The sequence below is a fragment of the Pseudochaenichthys georgianus genome, chromosome 1 (genome assembly GCF_902827115.2).
Source record: "Pseudochaenichthys georgianus chromosome 1, fPseGeo1.2, whole genome shotgun sequence".
Taxonomy (NCBI): domain Eukaryota; kingdom Metazoa; phylum Chordata; class Actinopteri; order Perciformes; family Channichthyidae; genus Pseudochaenichthys; species Pseudochaenichthys georgianus.
This window is the reverse complement of record NC_047503.1, coordinates 17,039,909-17,066,624: the sequence shown is the minus strand read 5'-3', so window position 1 is coordinate 17,066,624 and position 26,716 is coordinate 17,039,909. Positions and strand designations below refer to the sequence as shown.

At 42.3% G+C, this 26,716-nt stretch overlaps 1 protein-coding gene across 1 annotated transcript; it reads left to right on the top strand.

Annotated features, from left to right (window-relative positions):
• The first annotated feature begins 3,545 nt into the window (after positions 1–3,545).
• Positions 3,546–26,372, top strand: ldb1b (LIM-domain binding 1b). Its single transcript, XM_034098193.2, has 11 exons — positions 3,546–3,673; positions 9,762–9,864; positions 16,668–16,712; positions 16,964–17,039; positions 17,128–17,230; positions 17,359–17,531; positions 18,644–18,766; positions 20,240–20,323; positions 23,417–23,540; positions 23,625–23,770; positions 24,312–26,372. Exons 1-11 carry the CDS (start codon positions 3,640–3,642, stop codon positions 24,540–24,542), a joined length of 1,242 nt encoding a protein of 413 aa, XP_033954084.1. The 5' UTR covers positions 3,546–3,639; the 3' UTR covers positions 24,543–26,372.
• The last annotated feature ends 344 nt before the right edge of the window (positions 26,373–26,716 follow it).

Sequence of the window (26,716 nt, the reverse complement as noted above, 5' to 3'; positions counted from 1 at the left end):
GTGTGTGTGTGTGTGTGTGTGTGTGTGCAGCATGTGCCCCAACATGTGGATGACATAAACATCATAGTGGTGTGTGTGGGGATGTGCAGCGATACATTCAGGGAAAATCAGACAATAGAGTGTGCTCTCTGCAGATACAGATGTTTAACGTTCAATCAGACTCTGCGCTGACCTACACAGACCTTCCATTACAACCCCTCCCCTCATATCTCCCCCTTTCACACTGTTTCCCTATGCAGTGTGTATATACCTTTATCCTTGCTTCCCCTCACTCCCCTCACTCCCTTGTTCTCTTTGACTCCCTTGATTGCTAGCGTATGTTGCCTGGCTGACTGGCTGGCTAGATGAGGGAAGGGGAGAGGAGGACAGAGGGAGGGAGGGAGGAGAGAAGGGGGAAGGGACTGTGCCCTCTCATGCAGAGAGTCACATGGTGTCCCTGATTGGAGGAAAATGAGTAAAGACTGCAGCCCGGCTGAAATGGTAACAGACAAAACGCACAAAGGCTGAGCTGTTTAGAAACGGGTTGCACAACAAGAGAGAGCCTGAGGAGGGGGGGGGGGGAGAGAGAGAGAAGGAGTGAGTGAGAGAGAGAGAGAGAGAGCAGATACTGAGGAGGGATGTGGATTAAGAGAGAGGTAGAGGAGGAGGGAGGACGACAAGAAAGGGAAACAAGGAGAGAAGAGAGGTGACGGAGAAGGTGGGAGGGGGGGGTAAAGAAGATCCTCATAAAAAACAGGAAAGAGGGAGATGAGCACCGTAGGAGCGCAGGAGGAGAGGGTTGGGAGGGAGAGATGGGTGAGACTGAGTGAGAGAGAGAGGGATCAGACTGTGTTTCGATGTTTTCTGCAAGGCTGAGTGGTGACGTGATTGGCTGAAGGGTGGTGGGGGGTACAGACCTGACTCTGAGATCAGAGACAGACAAAATGGCTCCCAGAGAACAGAGAACGCAGCATCAGGGCACTGTCATCCCCCCTCACACAGCTGTCAGCTGACACACACACACACACACACACACACACACACACACACACACACACACACACACACACACACACACACACACACACACACACACACACACACACACACACACACACACACACACACACACACACACACACACACACAACACACACACACACACACACACACACACACACACACACACACACACACACACACACACACACACACACACACACACACACACACACACACACACACACACACACTCTCTCTCTCTCTCTCTCTCTCTCTCTCTCTCTCTCTCTTAAAGGATAAGCCACCTGTGAAATGCCAGTGTGAGGGGTAAAATCTGAGGATGGTGGCTAATAATGCAGAGCTTTAAGTTACTATGTTATTTGCATGTCATTCTTTTGTATACTAATATACTAATAATATATATTAGTGCTCGCACCAGGGTACTTTTTGCTGATTTAATCCCCTCACCCGTCGGCCTGCACTGACATCTGACAGTCTGTGTTCGCCTGCCAGAGAGAATCCTGAGCAGGGCATTCACCCAACGAGTGAGAAAACACTGTCAGGCAGCATGAAAACAAACACACCGGCTCGTCAGGGCCAGTAGAGGGCGCTGCCGTCAAAGAAGCAGCACTGATTGTAGGTCAGATCTCATTTCCCCCCCATGTAATGATCCACATGTACTGTCTATAGTAATTATGCACAATGAAGTCCTGACTGTAGATCAAAGGAAGAGCGATCACTTTGTGCAGAGGACCAAAGGCATCATTTGCATACAGTTTCAATCATGAAGCTCATTAGCATAACAACTTTGATTATTGTTCTTTTGTCTGTTGTTGCTGCCGCATCAAAAGCTATTTCCTGTCTGATAAATAAGCAGTGGTTGCATTTTTTATTTTATAAGTAAGCTCGGCAATGCCGAAATACCTTTGTAATTCCTTTTCAATTTATGAAGAACATTTATACAATTTTTACTAAATGTGTTTGAATCATATTAAATACGATTATTAATATTGTTTAGTTATAAACTAGAACTGGATGACAAGTAAAAGTTATGTTCATTTAGTTACATTTATAAAAAGACGGTTCGAGTTAAATGAATCTTGGATCTGGGTTGGACTCTTTTGCTTTAACCGCTTAGTTTGAAGAAGTTATCTATCTGAGGTTTTCCCTTTCGTGTAGTGTTATACTGTATAGGTTTTTGTGCATGTAAACGGTCTGCAAAGGCTAAAATCCAAAAGTTCCCTCCAGAGGGAGTTTCTTTGCCACACTCCCCCCTTGTCTGAAACGCCTCTATTGTATTCCTTTGTTTACTTCTATAACGTAGTGACATCACCATGTCACACTCGAACTTCTATTGGCTAGCGCTCCAACACATTGTACGTGATAGGCAAAGGGGCAGGACATCTCTAAGCGGTTGGGCAAGTCAGTCTTGATTACTTTGGCTTTGTAGTTACAAGTTACATGAGCAAAACATCAATGTGCAAAACATGATTTAATTAACGGTTTCTTATCTTTAACCCAACATTTACTTTCATCTGCCGAACCAACATTTCCCCCAACCTTTCCTAATCAACACACATTTTTTCAAGGTTGTGACGACTTTTTTTCAATATTCCAACACCACTTGAATGCAGCATAAATATTATTTTATGTTGTAGTCAGCTGAGGTGAAGGTAATTTCTTTCGTGTTTAATTTACAGTGCACAATATTTTCATCTGATTTAAGTCATTAGATGTTATGTTTGTGAAATCTGAATCAATAGAAGATCTCAGAACAATTTAGTTTAGTTTGAAAGTACAGGTCGAGGTATAACATATAGTGCAAAATGAGAGTAACGTACAAGTTCCACTGCAGTTAAGTGTTGGAGATTCTGACTGGCAGACTGTTTGATCTAAACTGACTTATTCCTCAGAAATAGTGTCAGCTTGTCCTGGAGCTGAATCAGACACACAGATCTCTGTCTCTCCATCTGATCCAGGAAGAGAGCAAAGAGGCCTGAGCGGCCAAGTGTATCAAATCTGGCAGATAGTGTCCACAGAAAAGAGCCCCAGAGATATTGAGCTTCCATATAAAGGAACGGGACTGTCTTCACTATTGATATGCTTACAGTATGTCTGACTTTAAAGGGTAACATGCCATGAAACAGTACCGTTGGCGTGGCACTCAGGGAAAAGCAAAGAATTAGATCTGTGAGAACAGGAGTGTTTTATTTCTGTTTGGGAGAAAGCTCAAATGAACTGATGTCATCCTAAGCTGCGATCAGTTCAGTGAGGGCTGTTTCTGCTCTCACTCCAACACTAGACTGTCTCCAGATCAGCGATTAACGCTGAAGGCAGGGCGACGGGGACGGTTGTTATCAGAACTCTGGCAGATGTGTGCGCCGCTCAGTTTCCTGTTGACTAGTGAGTGGAAGTGGCAGGCTGCACACATTTGCACATACACAGGCGACCCGTGCGTGAGAGCACACACACATTTACACTCAAACACACTGTAGGCATCCTCCCCCCCCCCCCCCCCCCCCCTCTTTCTCGTGCCCCTGAGCCTGACAGTCTGGACATGGGAGATATCAGAAAGAAGGGAGAGGCATGAAAACAGAGACCAAAAGTGTTTGAGTTAGATCAGTTTATAGCTGTGAAAGTGCATTTGTGGGTGACAAAATGGCGATGTCAGAACAGCTTGAAACTGAGGGAGGTAAGTCGCTCTTCCTGACCTTTTCCTTGTGGTCTTTCTCATAGCTGATTCAAGAAGTAATTCCTGAGGTCAAATATAGCAACAAAGCTGAAAAAGAAAAGGCCTCATAGTTTTTTTTCTTGATGTTTCTCTTGGATTGTGGTTTGAGACATTACAAAATAATGAAAGTCTGTTTCTTTTACGTTGACAAAGTAGTTGCACTTGTCGGTTTATGTGTGAGCTTAGTGAAAACATCACATCAGGCACTTCTGGGAGTTTATTCAACCTCACACTCCAGCTTTAATCAGTTATTGTACATGGATTTATGGCTTCAGGTGTGAATGCAAGTTTGAAATAGGGCTAACTGGTGAAGTGAAGGTAAGGCAGCTGTGTGTGTGTGTGTGTGTGTGTGTGTGTGTGTGTGTGTGTGTGTGTGTGTGTGTGTGTGTGTGTGTGTGTGTGTGTGTGTGTGTGTGACTCGCTGGTTGGGGTGCTGGTTGTAGATAAGGCCTGCCCTATGCCTGAGAGCGAAAGAGACGGTGTGTGTAAGCCCTTCAAGCCTTATCCTGACACACCTCCTACCCCCACCTCTTCTCTGTCAGCCCACCACACACACACACACACACACACACACACACACACACACACACACACACACACACACACACACACACACACACACACACACACACACACACACACACACACACACACACACACACACACACACACACACACACACACACACACACACACACACACACACACACACACACACACACACACACACACACACACACACACACACACACACACACACACACACACACACACTCTGAGGATTAACCCCGTCATGTACCATTTGAATGGGTGAGCGCCGGAGACACACACACACACACACACACACACACACACACACACACAGGATTAACCCTTGTGTGTCCATTTCCATGGATGGTTCTTAGCTTTGCTCCGGTTGTGACAGCATTGACTGCTTGTGTTGCCATGGCTACAGGGGCCAGCAAATGTAAGATAGGCAAATCCACATAAGTCACCCACAACACACACTCTAAGCTACTGCTGACTATACCTCCCCCTGGTACTAGACTCACACAAAGATGCAGCCAAAAGACTGACAGCAGCCTCGTGAGCTGTGAAGAGCTCGTGTCACACGCTTAGCACGGTCAAACCAATGTACATAAACTCAGCCCGAGCATCTTTGTTGCTCCTCGGGTGAGAGACAGGCCTTAGAGCAGCTTATCCTCTCTACTTGTCTGTTTCTGGGAGACTCTGCACTTCACCACACTCCACACTTCTTCCAACACGAGTCTGCCAGGACGTCTGCATCCTAGTTGTTGTCTTTCTGTTGCAAATGTGAGGATATAGGGCTCCAAGACTGCATATACAGAGAGAAATGATCTGCAACATATGTCAGAGTAAGGCAAAACTCTCTGTAGTCAAAAAAGCAGAAAAGAACAGTTTATGAGACACGGCCAGAAAATATCCAATGAAAAATTATAATTATGTATGCCTGCTGCACCGTCACATCAGAATGTCGCAGACGATGGAGCAGCCACAATTAAAACAGTAGAGTGTGTCACGGGACTGAGATAATTGGGGTCGAATGGAGGTTTGACTGATGGACTTTATTATTACTACATGGATGATGAATCAAATCAATGTCATCCCATTGATTTTTTATGATTAATTCAATTTGTGTATTTAACCTTAATTTCTGTTATACCTTTGCATATTTTATCAGTTTGGCTTTTTTTTAATAAAAAAAGATACAAACATTTTAAGCAATTGGAAAATAAATAAATTAAGGTATGAGGGGAAATGATAATATATCATGCCATAAATATCCAAAATGTGTAAGACCAATGCGAAAATGTATCTGACCCCAGTGTATGATACAATGGGGTCGATATGTTTTACAAATGATGTTACAGGACCATAAACATTTGTATAAGAGCTGCAAGAATTATCATGCAGAAACTTGCAGAACATGCAGTTTTTTCCTGCTTTCTTTTGTTTTACATCATATTAATGTGAACGTTGGGTTTTAGGATTCCAAAGCACGACCTTAAAGACATTACCTTGGACTTTGAAAAACTAAGATGGCCATTTTTTGTTGAAACATTGTATAGACCAATTTATTAATCTAGGAAATACGTTTAAGATTCAATAAGGAAATTAAGTTTTTATTTTGCAGCCCTAATATACTAACTAAATAATGTTAAATTATGATGTAATACAAATGTATACCCTATTAGCACCGGTGTTCAGTTGCACAGTAGCCTCTGTGAAAGCCTGTTAGCTGTTTCCACCGAGCGGCTCCCAAGAGCAGCTTAATTTGTGAATAAATCATTAATGAAACATTGTGTTTTCACTCTCCTAGTACATGGGTAGTGTATAAATCAAAACCACGTCCATGCTGGTGGCTGCAATAATTGAGACAGCGGAAGAAAGCACTTCCATGTTTGAAAGGGAATCATTTGTCAATGTTGATATTGGATCACATGTCAGAAATCATAGGGGTTAAACTGTGTTTATGAAATAAGCACATATCAAGACATATTCTTCTATAAATATATGAAGAAACTACTGACCCAATACTGCTTGTTCTTTTTATATCCCAACCTCAGCCATATGGGCGAGCCGTGGCTGGCTGTGATCTGAATATCTGATTATAATTTGAGGCGATTTAAGCAGATTTAGAGGCCTATAGGATTCTCCCTTTGGCTTAGTGCTTCCTGTTTGTGTGTGTTTGTATGTGTATGCAGAGAGAGAAATTCCCTATGGTAATGGGTTTACGGGTCTACCTTGGGAGACTAAATTAATTGTAAACAACCCTAGTCTGTTATCCGAAAATGTAAGCTAATTTGTAAGATCTTGATCAGATTTTTAACTGATCAGCCTGCTGCTTCAGCAGTGGATGCATCACTCTGCATGGATGCACCCATGGTGTATTATGCATAAGACCAGGGTCTTGGCTGTCACTGTCTCAGATTAGTTGTTGATGTGCACTAATTAGGCAAACATGAAAACCACTTAGCAGTCAGCATGATGTTTATTTCCAAACACTCTTCCACTAGGCTGCATTAGGCCAATTCTCATCTGTGTCAGTTACAAGGAAGGGATGGGATGTTAAGAAGGAAGAAAAAAATGCTTACCAGACAACCTTCATGTGCAGTTGTGCATTAGTGGGGGGGAGGAGATAAGGGGGGAGAGGGCGGCTTGCGGTGCTGGGCAGAGGATAGAGGAGCAAATGCATTGCGGAGGGAGAGGAGGAGGAGGGCCTACAGCTATTGTTCATGTCCTCCCGTGAACAAAGGGCTCATCTGGGTCCGTATGTAAACCCACAGCAGGCTTCAGCCCACTGACAAGGCCTCATGCGGGACAAAACATAACCGACCGACTCCCGCAATTTAGGCTTTATTCCGTTTCAGTCTCGCGGATAGAGGAGATTTTTTCATCGATCCTGTTCAGGGGGACGTATTGTGTTGGTACGTTGCGTCCAGCCAACCGCCGTCCAGCGGGCCTATCCGTTTTTACGCACGGAGCGTACACACGGTCTATCATAACGGATCTGTAAACATCAATTTTCTGATTGGACTTCTTTGCAGGTAAAGGGTCGCTTTTTCCGAACACACACTTTGACTGCAATGTCTCACTGCTGTAGTGCCTAAATGTGGTTTACGAGCCGCCGTGGTTGAGACTTTCTCATTTTATTTCGGTGCTTTCTCGTTGAAAGGGGATTTAACGCTAAGGCGTTAGCAACTCGGCTAACACCAGCTAACTGTTAACTGTGTTCTAGCTGTGCTAACGTTAGCTTGCCGTGCAGGCCCATGGGGCAGGGTTGTATACAGTCAACATTTGGTGGTTCAAGATCTCGAGTTTGTTTGTCGTGTTTGGTCTATGTTTACATAGCTGTCGGGCTTGTTAAAAAGATAAGTGGTGGGCATTTTGTAGCGAAGTTCACGGGCGTCCTGATATCACCTGTTTAACATTTTTAGCCTAGCTAACACAAGTGTTAGCATTATTCGCTGGCTGCCTCTGCCTTTGTAAGCAGACAACTGCACGTCAGATGTCCTTCGACTGGTAAAGTTATAAACTCCACAGACATTGGAAAATACATTTCTAGGTGCTGCTTACGAAACTCAACTTCATCTTCATGTCTTTTTTTGTGGAATGTTTGCTAACGTAGGTTAATGGTTTACCATGTAGCTATCGTCAATATCCCGTTTAGATGGGCTACTTGTCCCTTTTTGCAATTATGGTGGCAGTCTGGAGTAGCAAAACCACTATAGATTACTCTTATTTAGAGGAGACTTTGTAAAGCTGACTTGCTTTTCTGTATTTGGTGTTCAAAGGAAATGGAATGCTAGCTGTGTTTTTGACGTCGATGTTACTCAACATTTGAGTCGAGATTTGTTTTGAGGGTGGGCTGCCCATTATATCAAGCCAGGAAGATAATGTGATGTATAATATGTATATGGTGTAGTGTGTCTACTTGTAGAGGAACATGATTCCCAGTGGAGGAAGTGGAGTCCAGCTGATGTGATTGTGACTGCCTGTCATTAACCGCTAACAGGAGAGGAGAGGAGCTAATAGGGCTCTCAACAACTAATGGACACATAACCATCGATTATTTATTTATTTATCAAACCCATTTGTTTTCCTCTGGTGGTGCATATAGCAGGCCTGACTCACACAGTAAACAACTTTCTTTTACATAAAGTAAAGGCTGGGTTTCTAATGGATGTTTTTTGGTTGCCATTTAGATCGTGCAAATCTTGTTTTGAAGATCTGAAGTTATTTCTTTATGTGTCCCTTATCAATAAGAGTAGGTTAAAGTACAGTAGGAACCCTGATGTTGTTAGTCTTCTTAAAGATACATTTTTTGTTTAAAGGGAAGTTTGGTTTATATGGTTGCGAACACAATTAAGTCACACTACAATGATATGTATATGATATGTGTGGCCCCTAAGGTCAGTTTATCACTGGGCTGTCAGGCCATACAGTCTGTTGATATCTGCATTTTGTATAACTATACATTCTTTGACCAAAATACAATAAGAGTACTTTGATAAGGAATGTTTTGTTGAAATGTTTTTTTTTTGTTTTAAACCCTTCAACGAAGAGAGGCCTTTATATTTTCATTGTTTTATATAACATTTATATATATATATCTCACATGACTTCTGCTGTTTCCCTTCCTATGAATGCAATAAAAGCTTATCTCTCCCTGTCTAGGCCTCTAGATTTAAATCTCTTTCATACATACACACATAGTCAGAGAGACGTTTAATATGCAGAGACAAGACAGAGAGACATTAATGAGGCGGGGCTTCACCATGGTGACGGCAGGGGTCGTGACCTGGAGGCTGGCACGCCTGGATGGCCTTTATTGGAGAGCTGGGCAATTAGAGTAGAACAACGGTTGCAGCAGTATGTGTGAGAGAAAGATTCATCAGGTTTATTTTATTGGTGTGAACAGTCAGTATTGGTCTGCTTAGTATTTTATGGGTATTTATGGAGTTGTTGGGCAGCACTTTCTGTGGGAGTTCAGTAGAAGCGCTTTGTTTACAAGAGGCTCCTCCTCATCTTGTTGTTGTTTTGTGCCTTCATGAAACAAGATTGGTGTATTTGGGATGACCTGTGAATAAGTGCAGCCAACTGAAACTGGGCCACACTGGCCCGTTCAGGCTGCATGTGCCTTCTCGCTCACATGGTAGTCAGTCTTTGTACTGTAAGTGTCACTCCAAAAGTGAATAACTGTGATTAGAAGCAGCACTGTAATTCCCGAGGGTGAAGTGACTTGTTCTGTTACTATTTTTGTGTGTTCTCTCATTTGAGTTTTTTCGGCTTTGGCTTATAATTTAGGCCTTTATTTACAGCTGGGTTAACAAAAACAAAATCGTGAAAGATTTGCACTGATAATCCTTATGTTTGTGGATTAATAGACCCATTATCTATAACCAGATTTACCAGACCACACCGTCATGATTTTCAGGGATTTCATTCTTACATTTCAAACAACTTAGCCTATATTATAAAAATGAAACTCTTATGTTCTCTCTTGTTTTTCGTATCTCTCATACAGGCTGTTCTTCCAAGTCCTTCAAGCTGTACTCCCCGAAGGAGCCCCCCAACGGTAGCACTTTCCCCCCCTTCCACCCCGGCACCATGCTGGACAGAGACGTGGGGTGAGTTGAATGTCCTTGTGTTTTTTGTGTTTTGTGTATCTGCTCTGGGTTAGGAGTTCAAGCTGCAGCCTTTAAACATCTTCGACAGGTGCTTTTATTATTGCACGCCATGTTTACACAGCCAAGCAAATCCAGCCTCAGTATCATGAGTTTAATTTCCTCAACAATATGTTAGTCTGGAAAATGTCCACTGATAATAGATTCAGCGTGGCAGCTGGTAGTCATGCCAATCAGCAAACTGTAGAAAGTAGTTTTGATCCTGGCCACAGGAAGGAACAACAATTTTGTGAATTTGAACTGAAGTGACTGGTTCTATTTTGCATCAAAATATCAGATTTTGCTGCATGATTATCATTGCCAAAGGAAGTCACAATACCCCAAAAATCGTGACAACTTTAGAAAGATGCCATTATCTATTTTTTGGGGAAAATGTATTCCACTCAAAATATCAGTGTCGGGAGGTCAAGGAGAGACTGTTTGGAACCATAACTTTACAAAAGCCTATATTTATAGCCGGCTGGATTGTTGCACAATATTGTCATATTAAGGCAATATATCAACAGTATATCATTATTGGGATTAGTGTTGTCACGATACCAACATTTTGGTTTCGATACCGATACAAGTCAAGAATTGCGATTCCGATTCTTTTTCGATACTTTTCTTAAAAAAAGGGAAACAGTCTTAAATATAATCAGGGATGCAAACTCATCAGGTATGAAAAAGGTGACAAGGATCCGAGCCCCCCGACCCCACGGAATATCGGCTTTAAAATTAGGAATAACAGATGATTTTAGCAGTCAGAACAACTAAAGCAGCAGTGTTACTAAGAACAGAAACGCCAAAGAGTCACATCTAATATAAATATATATAAAAGCATTTATTTTAATTGTGTAGCAGTCAGTTTAACATTTTGGCAGCACTGTTGAGCATTTTGAAAATGTATTTTCATGCCTCTGTGCAAGGCTTAGTCTTTCTATCTTTATAGCCACTGGTGTAAAGTAACTAAGTTCATAAACTCAAGTACTACTTGGGTACAATTTTGAGATACTTGTACTTTATTTAAGTATTTCAATGTTTCTTTTGCTACTTTGTACTTCTAATTCACTACAGTTCAGAGGTACATGGTGTACTTTTACTCCACTACATGTATTAATCCCTTTAGTTACTTCACGGATGTGGAAGAATGATGTGAAATATAATCAAGTGTTAAATCAGACTTTAGTTCCACCCGGAGTAAATCCACAAGCTACCCTGCAGTATATAAAGTCATTCAAACTAGCTGCACCTTTACCAGCTTTGAGAACACTTTCATGATCAATCATTATAAAACATATCATATATATTATTCTGAAATGGACCAATCTGCACAACGACTACTTTTACTGTCGCTACTTTAATACTTTTACCTGAAGAACATTTTGAATGCAGTACTTTTACTGTAACAGAGTATTCCTACACTCTGGTGCTTCTAGTACAAGACCTGAGTACTTCTACTTTTACTGTCGCTACTTTAACTATATTTTGATGATAATACTTTTGTACTTTTATTTGAGGAACATTTTGATTTCAGGATTGTTCCTACATTCAGGTACTTCTACTTTAACTCAAGTACAAGACCTGGCTACTTCTACTTTTACTCAAGTACAAGATATATACTTATACCACCTCCGTTTATAGCCTATGAAAAAAACTAATAGAAAACGAAGGCTAAAGCTAACGTTAGCAGATAGTGATGCGAGTTTGCTAGTTAAGTTTGCTCTACGATAATATTGCGACAGAAAAACTTTTCAGTGCACATCACGCTCTGCCGCTCCGACAGGGAGCTCTGCTCTGAACACCTGAACGGCCCGTTCTAACAGCTGTTCACCAGCGGTCCAACACAGTGACTCCGTACCACACAGTTAATATTAACGAACGCACCCGTACGAAATGTAGCTGCTGAAGCTAGACACTCATCGTGGAGCAGCAGAGCCTTATGCAGTGTGCGAACTATACCACGGTCACCGGGGGAGCCGGGATTTTTTTGTTGCATTAATAGCAGCAGCACAGACATAGGCCTATTATAAAGAGAAAATCTGTTACACACGGGGTGGTGACACAGGTCTACATTTACATGAAACGTCCCGATGGATCATGTTCATGTCAACAGATTTCCCGAGCATGTATGGGCTACGCAAACTTCAATCAACTTGATAATAAGTAATTCACGGGCCACCAATGTAACTGTTTAATTAAATCAACTTAAAATGTCTCAAAAATGTGATCCACTCACTCCACTGTTGGCTGGTCCAGCCAGCCGGCGGCCGCGGGACCACCGCAGCAACTTCGCCCCCCCCATCTCGAGCAGCAGGCAGGGAGGAAGAGGAAGAACAGGTGGGGTGGTCATCAGCAGCATCATCATCTTCTTCCACATCTCCTTCGACCTCTACTATTGTAGTTGTAGTCATCAAGTTAGCTTCTCTTGGCTCGTCTTCTTGTGTCTCTTCAGCCCCCAAGTTAACGTTAGCTGTCAAGTTAGCACTAGCACTGACGTTAGCTCCCTCCTCTCTCGGTTCTGTTGTAGCAGCAGTCACAACGTACGATGTGCTACCACCAGCTACATTCGGTTGGTCTTCTTGATCAGGTTGTTTGGCCGTCTTTTTAAAGAAATTGCCCAAGGTACGTTTTTTTTCTTCTTTTCGACATGTCAGCAGCAGCAACAATGCCTGGTAAACATGCAGTGCTAACTAAACGAGCTTGTGAGTGAGTGGGTAGTGGGTGGAGCTGCAGGCAGCGTGCAAGCAGGCGACACTTTTTTCATGAATCATAAACTCTAAATATAATTTTATTTCACTTATTTTACACCTTTGAAAAAAAAACATGCCCAAAATGGAATTTATTTGGTCATCATATCAGTATTTTAGAGAGCTCCCCCCAAATTTCACAAACCATGTTCCCAGGGGAGCTCATGTCACCACTAGGGGAACTATAGCTCCCCCTGCTCCCCTCCAGTTCGCACCCTGGCCTTATGATACATCCATGAGCAGAGCCGACAGGCAGGAAGACTCGAGCACACAGCTCGCACTGAGAGGGGAGGGACTTAGAACGTGCTTGAGAGGAGCGGGACTGCAGGCACGGCTGCAGTGCAGGGAGTGGAAGCAGAGCGCTGAACACACACGGCTCTTATTAAAACGGCGCTTTTTCACTGGAGTACTTTTCCCCGTCATTCTTAAAGTACCGATACTAATGAAACGGAGGAATCGTACCGTTTTTAACGGCAGGGTATCGCGGTACCTTTCAAGTATCGGTACACCGTGCAACACTAATTGGGATACGAGTTTCGTTATCGCCTTTGACTTTTGATATATTAAAACTAGGGCTGTCAAACGATTACAATTTTTAATCAGATTAATCACAGCTTAAAAATTAAGTAATCATGATTAATCACCATTCAAACTATGTCCAAAATATGCCATTTATTTATGTATATTGTTGTGGGAATGGAAAGATAAATGAAAGAAGGCGGATATATCCATTTAACATACAGTATCTATGTTTATTATAAAACATTTCTGTGTGTCAAAATGAAAGAGAGCACACCCACTTATCAATCATCAAACCGTGGGGTCTTAATTCATCACGTGTTGATTTCTATCAACGGGGGAGTACATCAGGAAAGGGGGCTAGTGAAGTACTTCAGGAAAGTCGACAGGGGGGGGCTAGTGGAGTACTTCGTGACCACAGAGCATGAACGTTGTGATCAGCTGTTTTAGCGCAGTTCTCCAGTGAAGGGGGGGAGTCTCCCTCCGCAGCCGGTTGGCGTAGTTTTGGTACAAGTCCGTTGTACAGACCGACGTTAACAGCAGCCCTGTCTGTGCACACGGAGACCGACTCTGTCGTCCGGTGATCTAACCGCCTTCTGGAAAAGCTTCACAAGTACGTCGGTACGCAAATGCGCTTTGTGACACAAGTGACGGTACGCATTTCAGATTACGCACATAACCTGCGTACCAGTTATGTGTTACCTGTACTACAGCAAAAATATTCTCCGTCGGGACTTCCTGCAACAACACCACGCTGTTATCTTGATTCTGATTAGACCCTCCAGAAAAATGCGGGCAAAAATCCTTGATTATGCGATCAAACATGCGGGGTTTTATGTGATTTTATGCGGTGAAATTGCGGGAAGTTGCAAAATATGCGGAAATATGCGGGGAAAAATCAATATTGGGCTGTCTTATTTATTTATTCTCTCTCACAAACAACCTGCCACTAACGTTAAACCCCTTTACTATTCAATTAAACACATTCAATGTTTATTTATTGTAAAAGCAATTGGGCTATTTTAATCACACTCTCTCTCACACACACACACACTTCTCCGCCTCATTCTGTTTTCATTTACTCGTTCGTTATCTGACCAGCTTCAATCTTGTAGGCTACTCACTTCGTTTCTTGTAGCCCTCAAAAGGGTTTTGGAGGCCGATGCCTCGGTGAACGTGAGTTGTTTGGCTTTCTTGTCCGCAGCAGCAGAAAGCATTTTCGAATCTTTGAATGAATCATAGTGGGTCGTCACCGTGGATTTTCTCTTATGCTCCAACACACAGTTGCACGGGGTGCAGAATAGTTTCCCCCCACTTTCGTGCAAGACATCGGGGTACTGCTTTGCCCGGTCTTTAGCAGAAATGTTCGTCGGTAAATTAGATGGATTAGATTTTTTCATCTTGGTGAAGAGAAACTCTCGTGTGAGCTCCACACGTTCACTCTACGGTGTTGTTTACCTTCTGTGATGCGTGAGCTGATGACGTCGCGCATCATCATCACTTCACGTCAAGATGAGTTAACTTTTTTTTTCAACTTTGTGTTGAAAAATGCGGGGATTATGCGGCCTTTTGATAAATATGCGGCTTTTTAAAAATCTGCGCCATTTTGCTGATTATGCGGGAAATTCTGCGATCGCAGAATCGCGTTTTTCTGGAGGGTCTATCTGATTGGCCAGAAGACATTATCAAAGATGTTCTATTGAGAAGACGATCACTACGTGACAAAAGTTTTCAAAACCGTTTCTGGTCTTCGGTATTTCCAGACAAGTTGCTACTGAAATCAATCTTACTAACTGCTGTCTGTGCAATTTACTCCGCGAGTTGGCGGAGTTGCTTACTTTAACATCATTTTTCATGGTGGGGCTAAGCCATTTCTTGGTATGGGTGTAGCCTACCCCAGCCATACCCTGGCGCTGCCACTGGTGGGATGTATGGGGCGGGCCATTCTGCACATGCGTTAAATATTTTAATGCAATTAATTAAAAAAAAAAAGTTAACGCGATAATTTTGACGGCATTAATTAAAGGTGGGGTAGGTAATTTTGGAGAAACCAGCTCGAGTGCGCTAGAATTTGAAAATACACGACCGGAAAAAATCTGGCACTTCCTTACAGAGCCCCTCCTCCAACACACACGAACGCGCACATGACCAATGAGGGCACGAGATAAGTTTGTGCACAGATGGAAGGCAGGTAGGCCATCCAGTTACTTTAGCCGGGCCGGCTCAGATGATTGGTCGTGCTTTTTACAGCGCCATGGCTTCCACAGATGACGTTTTTTTGTGGATTTATTGTCAAAGCACTTAAGATATTCATTGCTATCGGGATGTTAAGAGCATTCCATGGAATATAACAAAAAGTGTATCTCGAGCTGGTTTCTCAAACTTACCTACCCCACCTTTAAAACATTTGTTGTCCTTTGTGTTTCATTACAGTAATGTGATTTAGTTTTCAGAATTTACCAGATTTTTCTGGCTGTTCTATCGTTGTTTGCTTTACCCACTAAGTCATTATTTGAATGTCACTGATTATTATTTATCAAAAATATCATTGCGTACATTTAAGTGAAAGCATCGGTAGTTCAACTTTGATTATAATGGCAATATTAACATTAAGGTATTTTATCAAAAATATTAGATTTTCTCAATATCGCCCAGCCCTATTTTACATGTGCATTATTACCATGTTATCCACATTTTATTCTTGAATATCATGATTCAACAACACTATACCCGATTATAAACTTCATGAACAAACACTCTAAGAAATGAAGATGGACATTAGGTTTCAAATGTACCAGGAAACTGGTTTCAGACAATAGATTGGTCAAAATTAAGTTAAAAAAACAGCTACATCCCTGGTAGTGTTGCGTTTGTAAAGGCAGGTGCACAGACTGGACCTTCACACTCTATAATCAGAATAACACTTTAATGGTTTACTACATTTCCCAGGCTCGGGTGCTCAGTTTGGTTTTAGTGTAGTGTACAGGTTACAGCATAGAGTCCATTCTTTTGAACACCTTGTTGAAACGGATTCTGGGGACACCTCTTGGTTTATTGGTGATTTTGAGCCAAATAGTGCACCTGTCAATTTGCTGTTGATTGGTGAAAGATGCCTGTATGTTTTAGTGTAGTGTTATTTTAGCCACCTACCCTTCCGAAGAAAATGCCTGTTGAATGACAGTGACTAAGGGGTAAAAGCTGTTAGAATAGAACATGTAATGCCAAAACTGAATTATCTTGACTCATCGGTTGGTCTAAGGTCTGCAGGATTGTGTGCTGTCAAACCTTGTCTTGCACCGAGCAAATCTGCGACATTTGGTGTGTGTGTGGCGTGTGTGTGTTTGAGAAGTGTTGTTATTTACTGTCTCCTTGTATCATCCAATTTGTGCCATGTTTGGCTTGCATCCCAGACTCATAAAGACAGACAAGCCAATGGGGGAGGGCATATTAGCGCTATAGCTGAATCTAATAACCTCTCTTTCTCTTTATTTTCTCCAGTCCCACCCCGATGTATCCTCCCACATACCTTGAGCCCGGAATAGGGTAAAAGACTGAATTGTTTTCCATTATCTTCAGCTTAGGTGAAAACGGCAACAACAACCCAAGTAAAGATTAGGCCGTGGGAACTTGTGCTCTTATCTAACTTTTAAAACAGATTTTGTATTTAGTCTGTGACGAGGCTAAACTAGGTAGTAAAACTGCCCTAACAGCATGGAAGCACATACCAGAAGCTAACTGTTCTCAACCCCCCTTTCCTGTTTTTGTTTTCCCCTCCTTCTGCCTTTCTATGATAGGCGGCACACACCATATGGCAACCAGACAGACTACAGAATATTTGAACTCAACAAACGGCTACAGAACTGGACAGAGGTTCGTAGGCACACATATGCACATCCAAAAACAAAATCCAAGAATTGTGTTTGTCACTAATTATTTTCTCCCCTGTTTAACCCTGTAGGAGTGCGATAACCTATGGTGGGATGCATTTACTACAGAGTTCTTTGAAGACGACGCCATGTTGACGATTACTTTCTGTCTGGAGGATGGACCCAAACGTTACAGTAAGAGTCAAAGTCACTAGAACATATTGCCTCTACGTTTCACACATATACTGCTCTCAAAAGTCCTGCATTCTTATAGACTTCCTATTATACTTTGTCTCAGGCCCCTTTTTGTTTTCTCTCCTCAGCAATTGGCCGGACGTTGATCCCGAGGTACTTCCGGAGTATATTCGAGGGCGGTGCCACTGAGCTCTACTATGTGCTGAAACATCCCAAGGAGTCCTTCCACAATAACTTTGTCTCCCTTGACTGTGATCAGTGCACCATGGTCACCCAGAATGGAAAGCCCATGTTTACACAGGTGTGTGTGTGTTTGCAATCATTGCTGTTATTGTGTCTCTACATTTGTTGGAAATATGTGTGGCTGTTTCATGTCATTTTTTATTACAGATTAGAATACAAATCACTTTAAATTTGATAAGAAAAATACACACTTTTGGCTTGTGACTCCTAAACAATGCATACAATTTCTCCTAAACAATAAATACATTTTGGATGAGGTGTGTGCCAGAATGGATTTAAAAAAACATTCAAGTTGACTCTAAATGGTTCTTAGCTTCCGCTTCTTACCATATGGGACCATGTCTCCCTGAAGGGTCATTATGGGTATACATACCGTGGGCGTGGCAAATAAAGGAATGCGTTTTTATTGTCGCTGCTTGCTTCAGTGCTAACCGGAGCGCCATGACCTTTATCAAGTGGAAGAGTTGTAGCAATTATTCAGCCACAATTAAACTGGACACACACTGCACAGACACATAACCGCTGACTTGACCGCCGACAGACCCTCTGCAAGATCACAATCACTTCCCAAAGTACTGTGGGTTGAACCAAGATCATTTGTGTGTGTTGGTGGCAGATTGGCAGTTAAATAGAATCCAGATTACTAACTTGCTGTCACACACAAGACGCTCTTTTATTGACCTCTTTCTCTGCCTGTGTTTTTCTGAATCTCTAATGTAAGACACAACCTGCGCACCAAATTAAAACCTAACATTTAAAAAAAAGATTCATAGATCCAGAGGGGTTCAACTTGAACTCATCAGACTTGCAAAACACAGGGGGAAATCTTGAGTTTACTCCAGTAAACAGTGGTGTAAAAGAAATAGCGTGGACCGTTCCCTTCCAATGTGATTGGTTGGTACCTTAATTCACAGAACAAAAGCTCAGAGCAATTACTTGTGTTCTGGAGAGGAAAATTGCATTGCTTTTTCACTGCTTAATAATTGCATTCTGTCCAAGTACTCAAAAAAATGGAGAACATAATTATATGGATGTGAAACTCATGTTCTAAATCAATCAATATATTGTTTGATTTACCCGTTGGCAGCAGTGCAACATTTACTTGTTTCTGCAAAGATTACAAAGAGTTAAACTACTGTATCCTGACATGAGTCCTCTGATCTGTTTCAGGTGTGTGTAGAAGGACGCTTGTACCTGGAGTTCATGTTTGACGACATGATGAGGATAAAGACGTGGCACTTCAGCATCAGACAACACCGTGAACTCATCCCCCGCAGTATACTGGCCATGCATGTGAGTAGGAGTGTAGGAGTGGGATCAGCTACATATAGTTCACTGATGTGTCTGTTAGTGTTGCACGGTGTACCGATACTTGAAAGGTACCGCGATACCCTGCCGTTAAAAACGTTACTATTCCTCAGTTTCATTAGTGTCGGTACTTTAAGAATGACGGGGAAAAGTACTCCGGTGAGAAAGCGCAGTTTTAATAAGAGCCGTGTGTGTTCTCTGCTTCCACTCCCTGCACTGCAGCCGTGCCTGCAGTCCCTCCCCTCTCAAGCACATTCTAAGTCCCTCCCCTCTCTCGTGCACGCGGCCACGCGCTAGCTGCCAGAGCATGTGAGAAAACGAGAAGCATGGCTGCAAGTGGGAGTGCAACTGCCGCTGCGCCTTGGCTTGTTGACAAAAAAGACGCCAGAAGCGACATTTGGAAGTATTTGAGCTATATCTCTGACAGTGAGGGCAAGCCTACAGACACCACGAGGCCTGTCTGTGAGACATGTTTTAGATCCCTGCAAACCAAGGGAGCCAACACATCAGACTTGGCTAAGCACCTCGCCGACCGGCATCCAGAGCTGATTAAAGAATTTAAAGACAGACAGGTTAGCCAATGTGATGGATAACATAATTACATCATGCTCAAGCCCATGCCCTATAGGTCCTGGATGGATATCCTCGTGGATTCATCTTCCTATTATACACACATGCATTTCCAAACATTTGGACTACCTATGTTGCAAATGTATTATCTTTTCAATTTACACACGGCATCTATTGCACGTCTGTCCGTCCTGGGAGAGGGATCCCTCCTCTGTTGCTCTCCCTGAGGTTTCTCCCATTTTTCCCTTTAAACTGGGTTTTCTTTGGAAGTTTTTCCTTGTACGATGTGAGGGTCTAAGGACAGAGGGTGTCATATTGTCATACTGATATTCTGTACACACTGTGAAGACCACTGAGACAAATGTAACATTTGTGATATTGGGCTATATAAATAAACATTGATTGATTGATTGATGCCCTCAAATCTAAGTCAAACAAGTGTAATTTATTTTGTGACAAACGAACGTTTTCGTAGTTTGACGAGGCAATTAATGGCAATGATAACTGTCTAATATGGCTATCTTTTTAGCTAACTTACCAATGTGGCTAACATCTGCAATGTACATTTTGTCAATAAATATTTATATTACTGTACTATTACATGTTAATAAAATATAAAGTTAACTATCAAAGAAATCACATAAACTCGAGTATAAAAAAGAGACCATGTTGTAAGAAAACACTTAACAGATAAACTACAATTTTATTCATCATGAAAATAATAAAAGAAAAGAATCGAAAAAGAATCGGAATCGCAATTCTTGACTTGGATCGGTATCGAAACCAAAATGTTGGTATCGTGACAACACTAGTGTCTAGTGTCTGTGTGTATATAGTGATGTGTGAGTGAGTTTCAGCCTTTTAATCTGACCACTATTTGTGTCTCAGGCCCAGGACCCACAGATGCTGGAACAGCTGTCCAAAAACATAACAAGATGTGGCCTGTCGAACTCCACTCTCAACTACCTCCGAGTAAGTGGAGCACTCACAACATTTTACCTATAGAATGAAACTGGTCTTGGTGTTTTTGGGAAGAGCTATTTAAGAAAATACACCTAGGTGGCTTCCAGTTATAGGTACCTTGAGTCAGTGAGCTTCATCAATTTTGGGGGGGGAGTGCACGCTCGTGAACTGTCAACAGGGGGCGCTGATGCTCGTGAACTGTTAGTGCCGGTGTTTTGCATGCCCACTGCACCTCGCAAGAGCGCGCCACAGCGTAAAGCACTTGTACGGCAAACTTAGGTATGGAAACAATATCATCTCCTTTTTGGTGGGCATGCATAACACCTGAGCCTAACCCTAGCTTTGTCGCTGTTCTGAGTTTGTTCTAATCTGTCAAAATGACAGACTGCTTTCAGATTTTTCCGTCATCGTTTAAAAAAAATCGGTCATATACGTAAAATATTCGGTTAACGCGACCTCTGCTCGAGCCGGTTTCTCAAACTTACCTACCCCACCTTTAATCGGATAATAATAGTTTCTGAAACATGACAAGATATTTTTTTATTGTTTATAAAGGTCCACATTTGTATTTTTGAAATTGCAAAACTAAATCAATTTAGTAAATAAGGAATATATTTCATGATTTCAAATACAGTTGCGTACTTGAGTTTCTAGAGGAATAATTTTCACATGTGGTGGTTATGTAGAGAAAGGAAAGGTTTTTTATTAATAATGGTGCTGTTTTTTTATTTTTTAAACTTGATTGATTTGGCTCTTTGAAACATATAATGGTTACAGGAGAAAGTACAAGTAGAGGGGTTGTAAAAAAGAAACCCTAGATCAGGGGTGGGGGGCCTCCGGGCCGTATACGGACCGCGAGACCATTTGGTACGGCCCTCGAGGTAATTTATAAACACACGCAAAAAAGCAAAACAAATCTAGACCGCAAAATAATTAAACAAGCAAGTGCCTGTTTTTCCTGTCAGGGTCCTTGAACACAACACGAGCCTAACGTGTCATCACGTGGTATATGTCTCGTCTGACAGGGGTGCAGTGCTGACGGAGAGCACCAGAACGTCACTCCGACACTTCCAAAAACTGCAGTACCCCATAAGGGTGCATGCTGCAGTTTCTGCGTGTCTGTGTCTTTAGTTGAAAGCCCAGTGGCGATCTGCTCATCTGTCATACTGATCATACAGTCAATAACTTTGGTGTTATTAGCATCTGGTTAGCTAGCTATGCTAACGAATATAAGAAGCTTTTTCTCCAACCAGTGAGGTAAAGGCACATCTTTATATGATCATTATAGTTATACAAAAATAAGAGAATAAAGTAAACGGGTATAAAATACTATATGACAGTAAAAAAAAGTTTAAAGAATACAGTTTAAAAGGGGAGTGATTTGTAAGAAAAAGAAATCTGCTTCCAGTTCTGTTTCATATGGGTGTTAAGAGATGTATCCACAGATCTCCTAATGTTGCTCTCAAAGTGCACCAGATTGATGCTTTTAACTTTTGAAACATTTTTATGTTTGGTGGTCATGCCACAACCGTGCACGTGCATGCAAACACGAGTCATGGTAAGATATCTGGATTAAGAGGTTGCTTTTTCTTTGCACAGCATGAAAGAAAGGTCAAATGAATGGGCTGTGATTTTAGTATTTTTAAGCAGCGGTCAATCATTTGTACGGCCCTCAGAGGATGTTGAAAAAATTGAAATGGCCCTTGAGATGAAAAAGGTTCCCACCCCTGCCCTAGAGTAAAAAAATTATGAGAACTTGACATTTTTAAGACCAACGTCCTGCCCACCCCTACCTCCAGACAAAGCCACAGTAAGCAACAATATCAGAAAGGAAAAAGCTAGATTCAGTCACACATAATAAAAAAAATGTGATGTGAACATCCATAACCAGGGCTGCACATAACTGGTGCGCCAACAAAGGAGCACTGGATCATTTGAAAAAAGGCGCATTTGCGCACCAACATTGAGAGAGAGATTAGAGAAGAGAGAGAGAAAGAAAAGAGAGATATTTGCGAGTTGCATAAGAACTGGTAAGATAGCAGGGTTTCCCACACATAGACTTTACCCATAAAGTCAAGTACCCCTCAAAAGGTCCGGTTATTTCATTTTAAGGATGCACACCAAGCAACATATCCAGGTGCTCCTTTTGAGAACCAGGGCAGAAAAGTTATGTGCACCCCTGTCCATAACACATGTTTTCTATGTAGCTCGTAAAACCAGACCAGTATTTAAAGGTCCCATGTCATGGCCATTTCTACTGATCATAATTCCATTGTTGAGGTCTACTAGAATAGATTTACATTCAATGTTCCAAAATCACATTGGTTTCTCATACAGCATCTCTGTAGAGTATGTGTATTCACTCTGTCCTAAACGGCTTGTTGGAGCTCCTGCCCCCCCCTCCCTGTGAGCCCACTGTGTTCTGATTGGTCAGCTCGCCCACTTTGTTCTGATGAGTCCACCACCGTTACAGCGGAACATCAGTGATTATGTTTTACAATGACGTTTGTTACCAACCAGAAAATGACACCAGCAATGACAAACAGATGAGAATGCTGCGTGGGGTCTGGGTGCCGTGTTGGCGGGACGTTGCACGGCTCGCTGCTGCGATGAGCGGACAGTGTGAGCTGGGTTCATTCCCTGGTTGCTGCGTGGGGTCTGCGAGGGGTGCTGAGGGGGCTGCAGCACCCCCATCTGCGAGGCTCCACTAGCACCCGCACCCCCAAACGCGGCGCACCTACAGTGTAAGTGTGTCAGAGTTTCGCCGCTGCGAGGCTCCACTAGCACTTTCATAACACACAAGGGGACGGGTAATAACCGGAAAAGCATGACATGGGACATTTAACAAAGAGATGTAGTTATGGTGGAGCTGTGGTGGAGGCTGCACTGGTTAGACTTGAACTGCAGTTTCAGTCTGGTTTACAGATGCTAAAAAAAGTCACAACCTCATGTTGGCAAGTTTAAAAATCGCCATGGTTGAAATGGGATTAGCTTGAGTCCTGAGACATCTGAGAATTTGAAGTCAGTAACACCAGTGAAGAATGATGGGGCGGAACAATGTGATGTTTACTCACTCGCCTCTCTTTTTGTTCCTTCCTCCAGCTGTGTGTAATTCTGGAGCCCATGCAGGAGCTGATGTCCAGACACAAGACGTACAGCCTCAGCCCCAGAGACTGCCTCAAGACCTGCCTCTTCCAGAAATGGCAGAGGATGGTGGCACCGCCAGGTAAGTGAACAGTGTAGAATAAAAGGAAAACACATCCACATAAACCCCAGGAGATGTATCTGTAACTCTCTCTCTTCTCTGCAGCTGAGCCATCAAGACAGGCGCCGAACAAACGGCGGAAGCGTAAGATGTCAGGTGGAAGCACCATCAGCGGAGGAGGAACTAATAACAACAACAACAACAAAAAGAAAAGCCCTGGCAGTGGCTTCCCTCTGTCCAGCCAAGTTCCAGTGAGTACAAGCACTGCCATCTAGTGTCAGCACTCTGCTAATACACCTCCAACACAACCATCACTGCTGCATTCAGACATCAACTGGAGTTCACAGGCCATTAAACTGACCAAATAAGGACACATGACCCCCAGGACTATTTTAAGGGAAAACAAATGTCTCTAAAAATACGTAAACATTAAATACTATTGCACAGTAAATATGAAAATGTAATCACATGTGCAGCCAATTTTGAATAGCCACATTTTTTTAAATGGACATGGCCTGAAAGTATTTACGGTCTGACAGACGATTTGGGGATAAATACACATGTGTAATGAAGGGTTAATAGTAAATAAGTCAATTTCCTCAAGAACTACAAAGGCACATTCTTAACAGGTTAATGAACATTTGACACAAAGTGTACAAAGTAATAGGTTATTTCTGACATAAGGCGGAAGACGAATACATTTACCTCTTGTATTTTATATGGCATGATGGCCATTCATCTTCTGTCAAACAATACATTGATGGCTCTGCTTCCTATTTTGCGTCCCTGCAGGATGTGATGGTGGTGGGAGAGCCCACGCTGATGGGAGGGGAGTTTGGCGACGAGGACGAGCGCCTGATCACGCGGCTGGAGAACACGCAGTTTGACGCGGCCAACGGCATCGACGACGAGGACAGCTTCAACAACTCCCCGGCGCTGGGCTCCAACTCGCCCTGGAACAACAAGGCCCCCTCCAGCCAGGAGAGCAAGAGCGACAACCCCACCTCACAGGCATCGCAGTAGAGCCCCGCCACCTCCTCACAAACCCCCTCTCTGCCACTCCTCAGACCCCCCATCCCTACCCCGACAGCCACGAGTGCAACAGCAGCAACCCAGACATCACTGTAGAGCTCAGAGTCATCACACACACGGGCCCGAGGGGGCTTGGCATGTCTCAGGCAACGTCACTGAGCCAATGCTGTGACTCCCCCATATTTAACCACTGTGTCTCCCCTCTTTCTCCCTTTTCCTCGTCGCAAATGTCCCGTCAGAGATCGGGTGGATGTGACCGAGGAGGCGCAAGGGATTTAATACAGGGGAGAACTGTGCACACTAAACCATCCGTACTGAATAAACATGTAGGGCCCGGGGTGGAGGGGATGGTGTCAGCGAGGCCACAACATGGTGGCAAGTTGCTCTCAATTCTGGTCTGCTCCGTCGACGCACAAGCCACTGGTAACGTTTGTTAATAGAGTATGTGTGTGTGTGAGAGTGTGAAGTGTGTGAGGAGCGAGTAAGGGGCTTACTTGTGGCTTTGCTGAAACAGACAGCCCAGAATTCAGAGTCCGTCTATAAAACCATTGAAATCCACACACTTGTAGGACAGCTGAAATGTGGCACTAGGGAAATGTCATACACACACACACACACACGAACATAATTGAAGGAGTCCCCTAGTACCAGAGCCATCTCTGATTAGACTACCATGGATGCAGTCTTTCAAATGAAGAGCATTAACAACACACACACACGCACACACAGTTACACATTTTAAGAGTTTTTATACAGTATATATTTCCCTAGAATGTTTTTTAATTTGTATTAAACGCCTTCATTTTAATTTTTTAATTTTATTTTCTACCAATACTGAAAAGCTACAGACCAAGGAGCAACACAGGACTTTTATCCCTCCCCCCTCTAAAATATATTGTTTTTATCTTTTATGTTTATAAAAGAGAAATAATTTAGTGCGGATGTCTTTATTTTGTCTTTTCGTTCCCTTTTTTTGGAGATTTAAATTTGTGTATTTGTGCTTGTATATTTAAGGTAGTAGCAAAGTTCTGTCTGACTGTAATAAAATGTATTCTTACTTAGATTTACCTAAAGCCATCCCGATCTAATGTAAGGAAACAAAAAAAGGAGAAAAAACATTCATGAACCCGTCCCCTTCCCACATGCTCTTTCCCCCTCCCTCTTTTTTAAGAACTTGTGTAAATTAAATTACAAAACCTCCGGGGGGTACAACGGCACCATAGCGTGATGATTTTACAGTTTTCAGTTTCTTTCTTAATTTATTTTTGGGACATTTTTGAAATTGACACATGTATTTCATCTATACAGGAAGTGATTTTCCACTTGGCATCCATCACAATTTTGTGTACTGCAACTTTCAACTTGATGTCAAGTGAATGTGCTCACACAATGTTTGTTAACCGGTGAATTTCATCTTTCCTCACTGGCTAAAGCTGATTTTTTTTTTTTTAAATGAAGTTTCTGTCCAAATCGCCTTCATTTGTGCAGTGTCTTTCACAACCACCCGAATGATACCATCAACCACCCAGACATCTTCTAAAGCCAGCTTAACATTAAGTTCAGTCGTCATATTGGGTAGCAAGGCGGAGTTTGTAAAGTCTGATTAAAAACAGCTGAAGCTCTGTTTGTTTTGTACATTTCCATTTCCTTACAGTTGATTCCAGCCACAGTTATGACTGAGTTTGAATGGTGACTTGTACCTTTTTTTCAATCCCTGTAGAAAAAAAATCATTGTTTGATATATATTTTTTGATTTGGTTAGTTTCTGCCCTTGATAATTAATGTATGGTACCAATAAAAAGATACATTTTCACTTTAAAAGAGGGTCTTGTAATGAATATAACACAACTACAAAGTGTTGGTGCTTGTCAGTGTTTCTGGGTTCGGTCCATTTTTAACGCCTAAAGGTCGACTCCATCTGCATTCTTCTTAGTGTTTAGAATGGAAACACCCATTGGCAAAAAGCAGGATGTAGTAGTTAAGTCATAATCAGTGTTGGACAAGTAATAAACTAGTAATAGTTATAGTTACTGCTCTCAAAAAAGTAACTAGTTACTTTATTAGTTATTAAATTATAAAAGTAACGAGTTACTTTACTTTAAAAAATAATAACAATACAAGTTTTTGTGTTCTGTGACACAGTAAGAGAAAAGACAACTCCCCAC

Bases quoted from the DNA above. Each gene is read 5' to 3' on its own strand.
- ldb1b (XM_034098193.2), top strand. From the start codon at position 3,640: ATGGCGATGTCAGAACAGCTTGAAACTGAGGGAG. The intron at 16,713-16,963 runs GTAAAAGACTGA...TTTCTATGATAG, and splicing joins TACCTTGAGCCCGGAATAGG to GCGGCACACACCATATGGCA. The intron at 17,040-17,127 runs GTTCGTAGGCAC...TTAACCCTGTAG, and splicing joins GGCTACAGAACTGGACAGAG to GAGTGCGATAACCTATGGTG.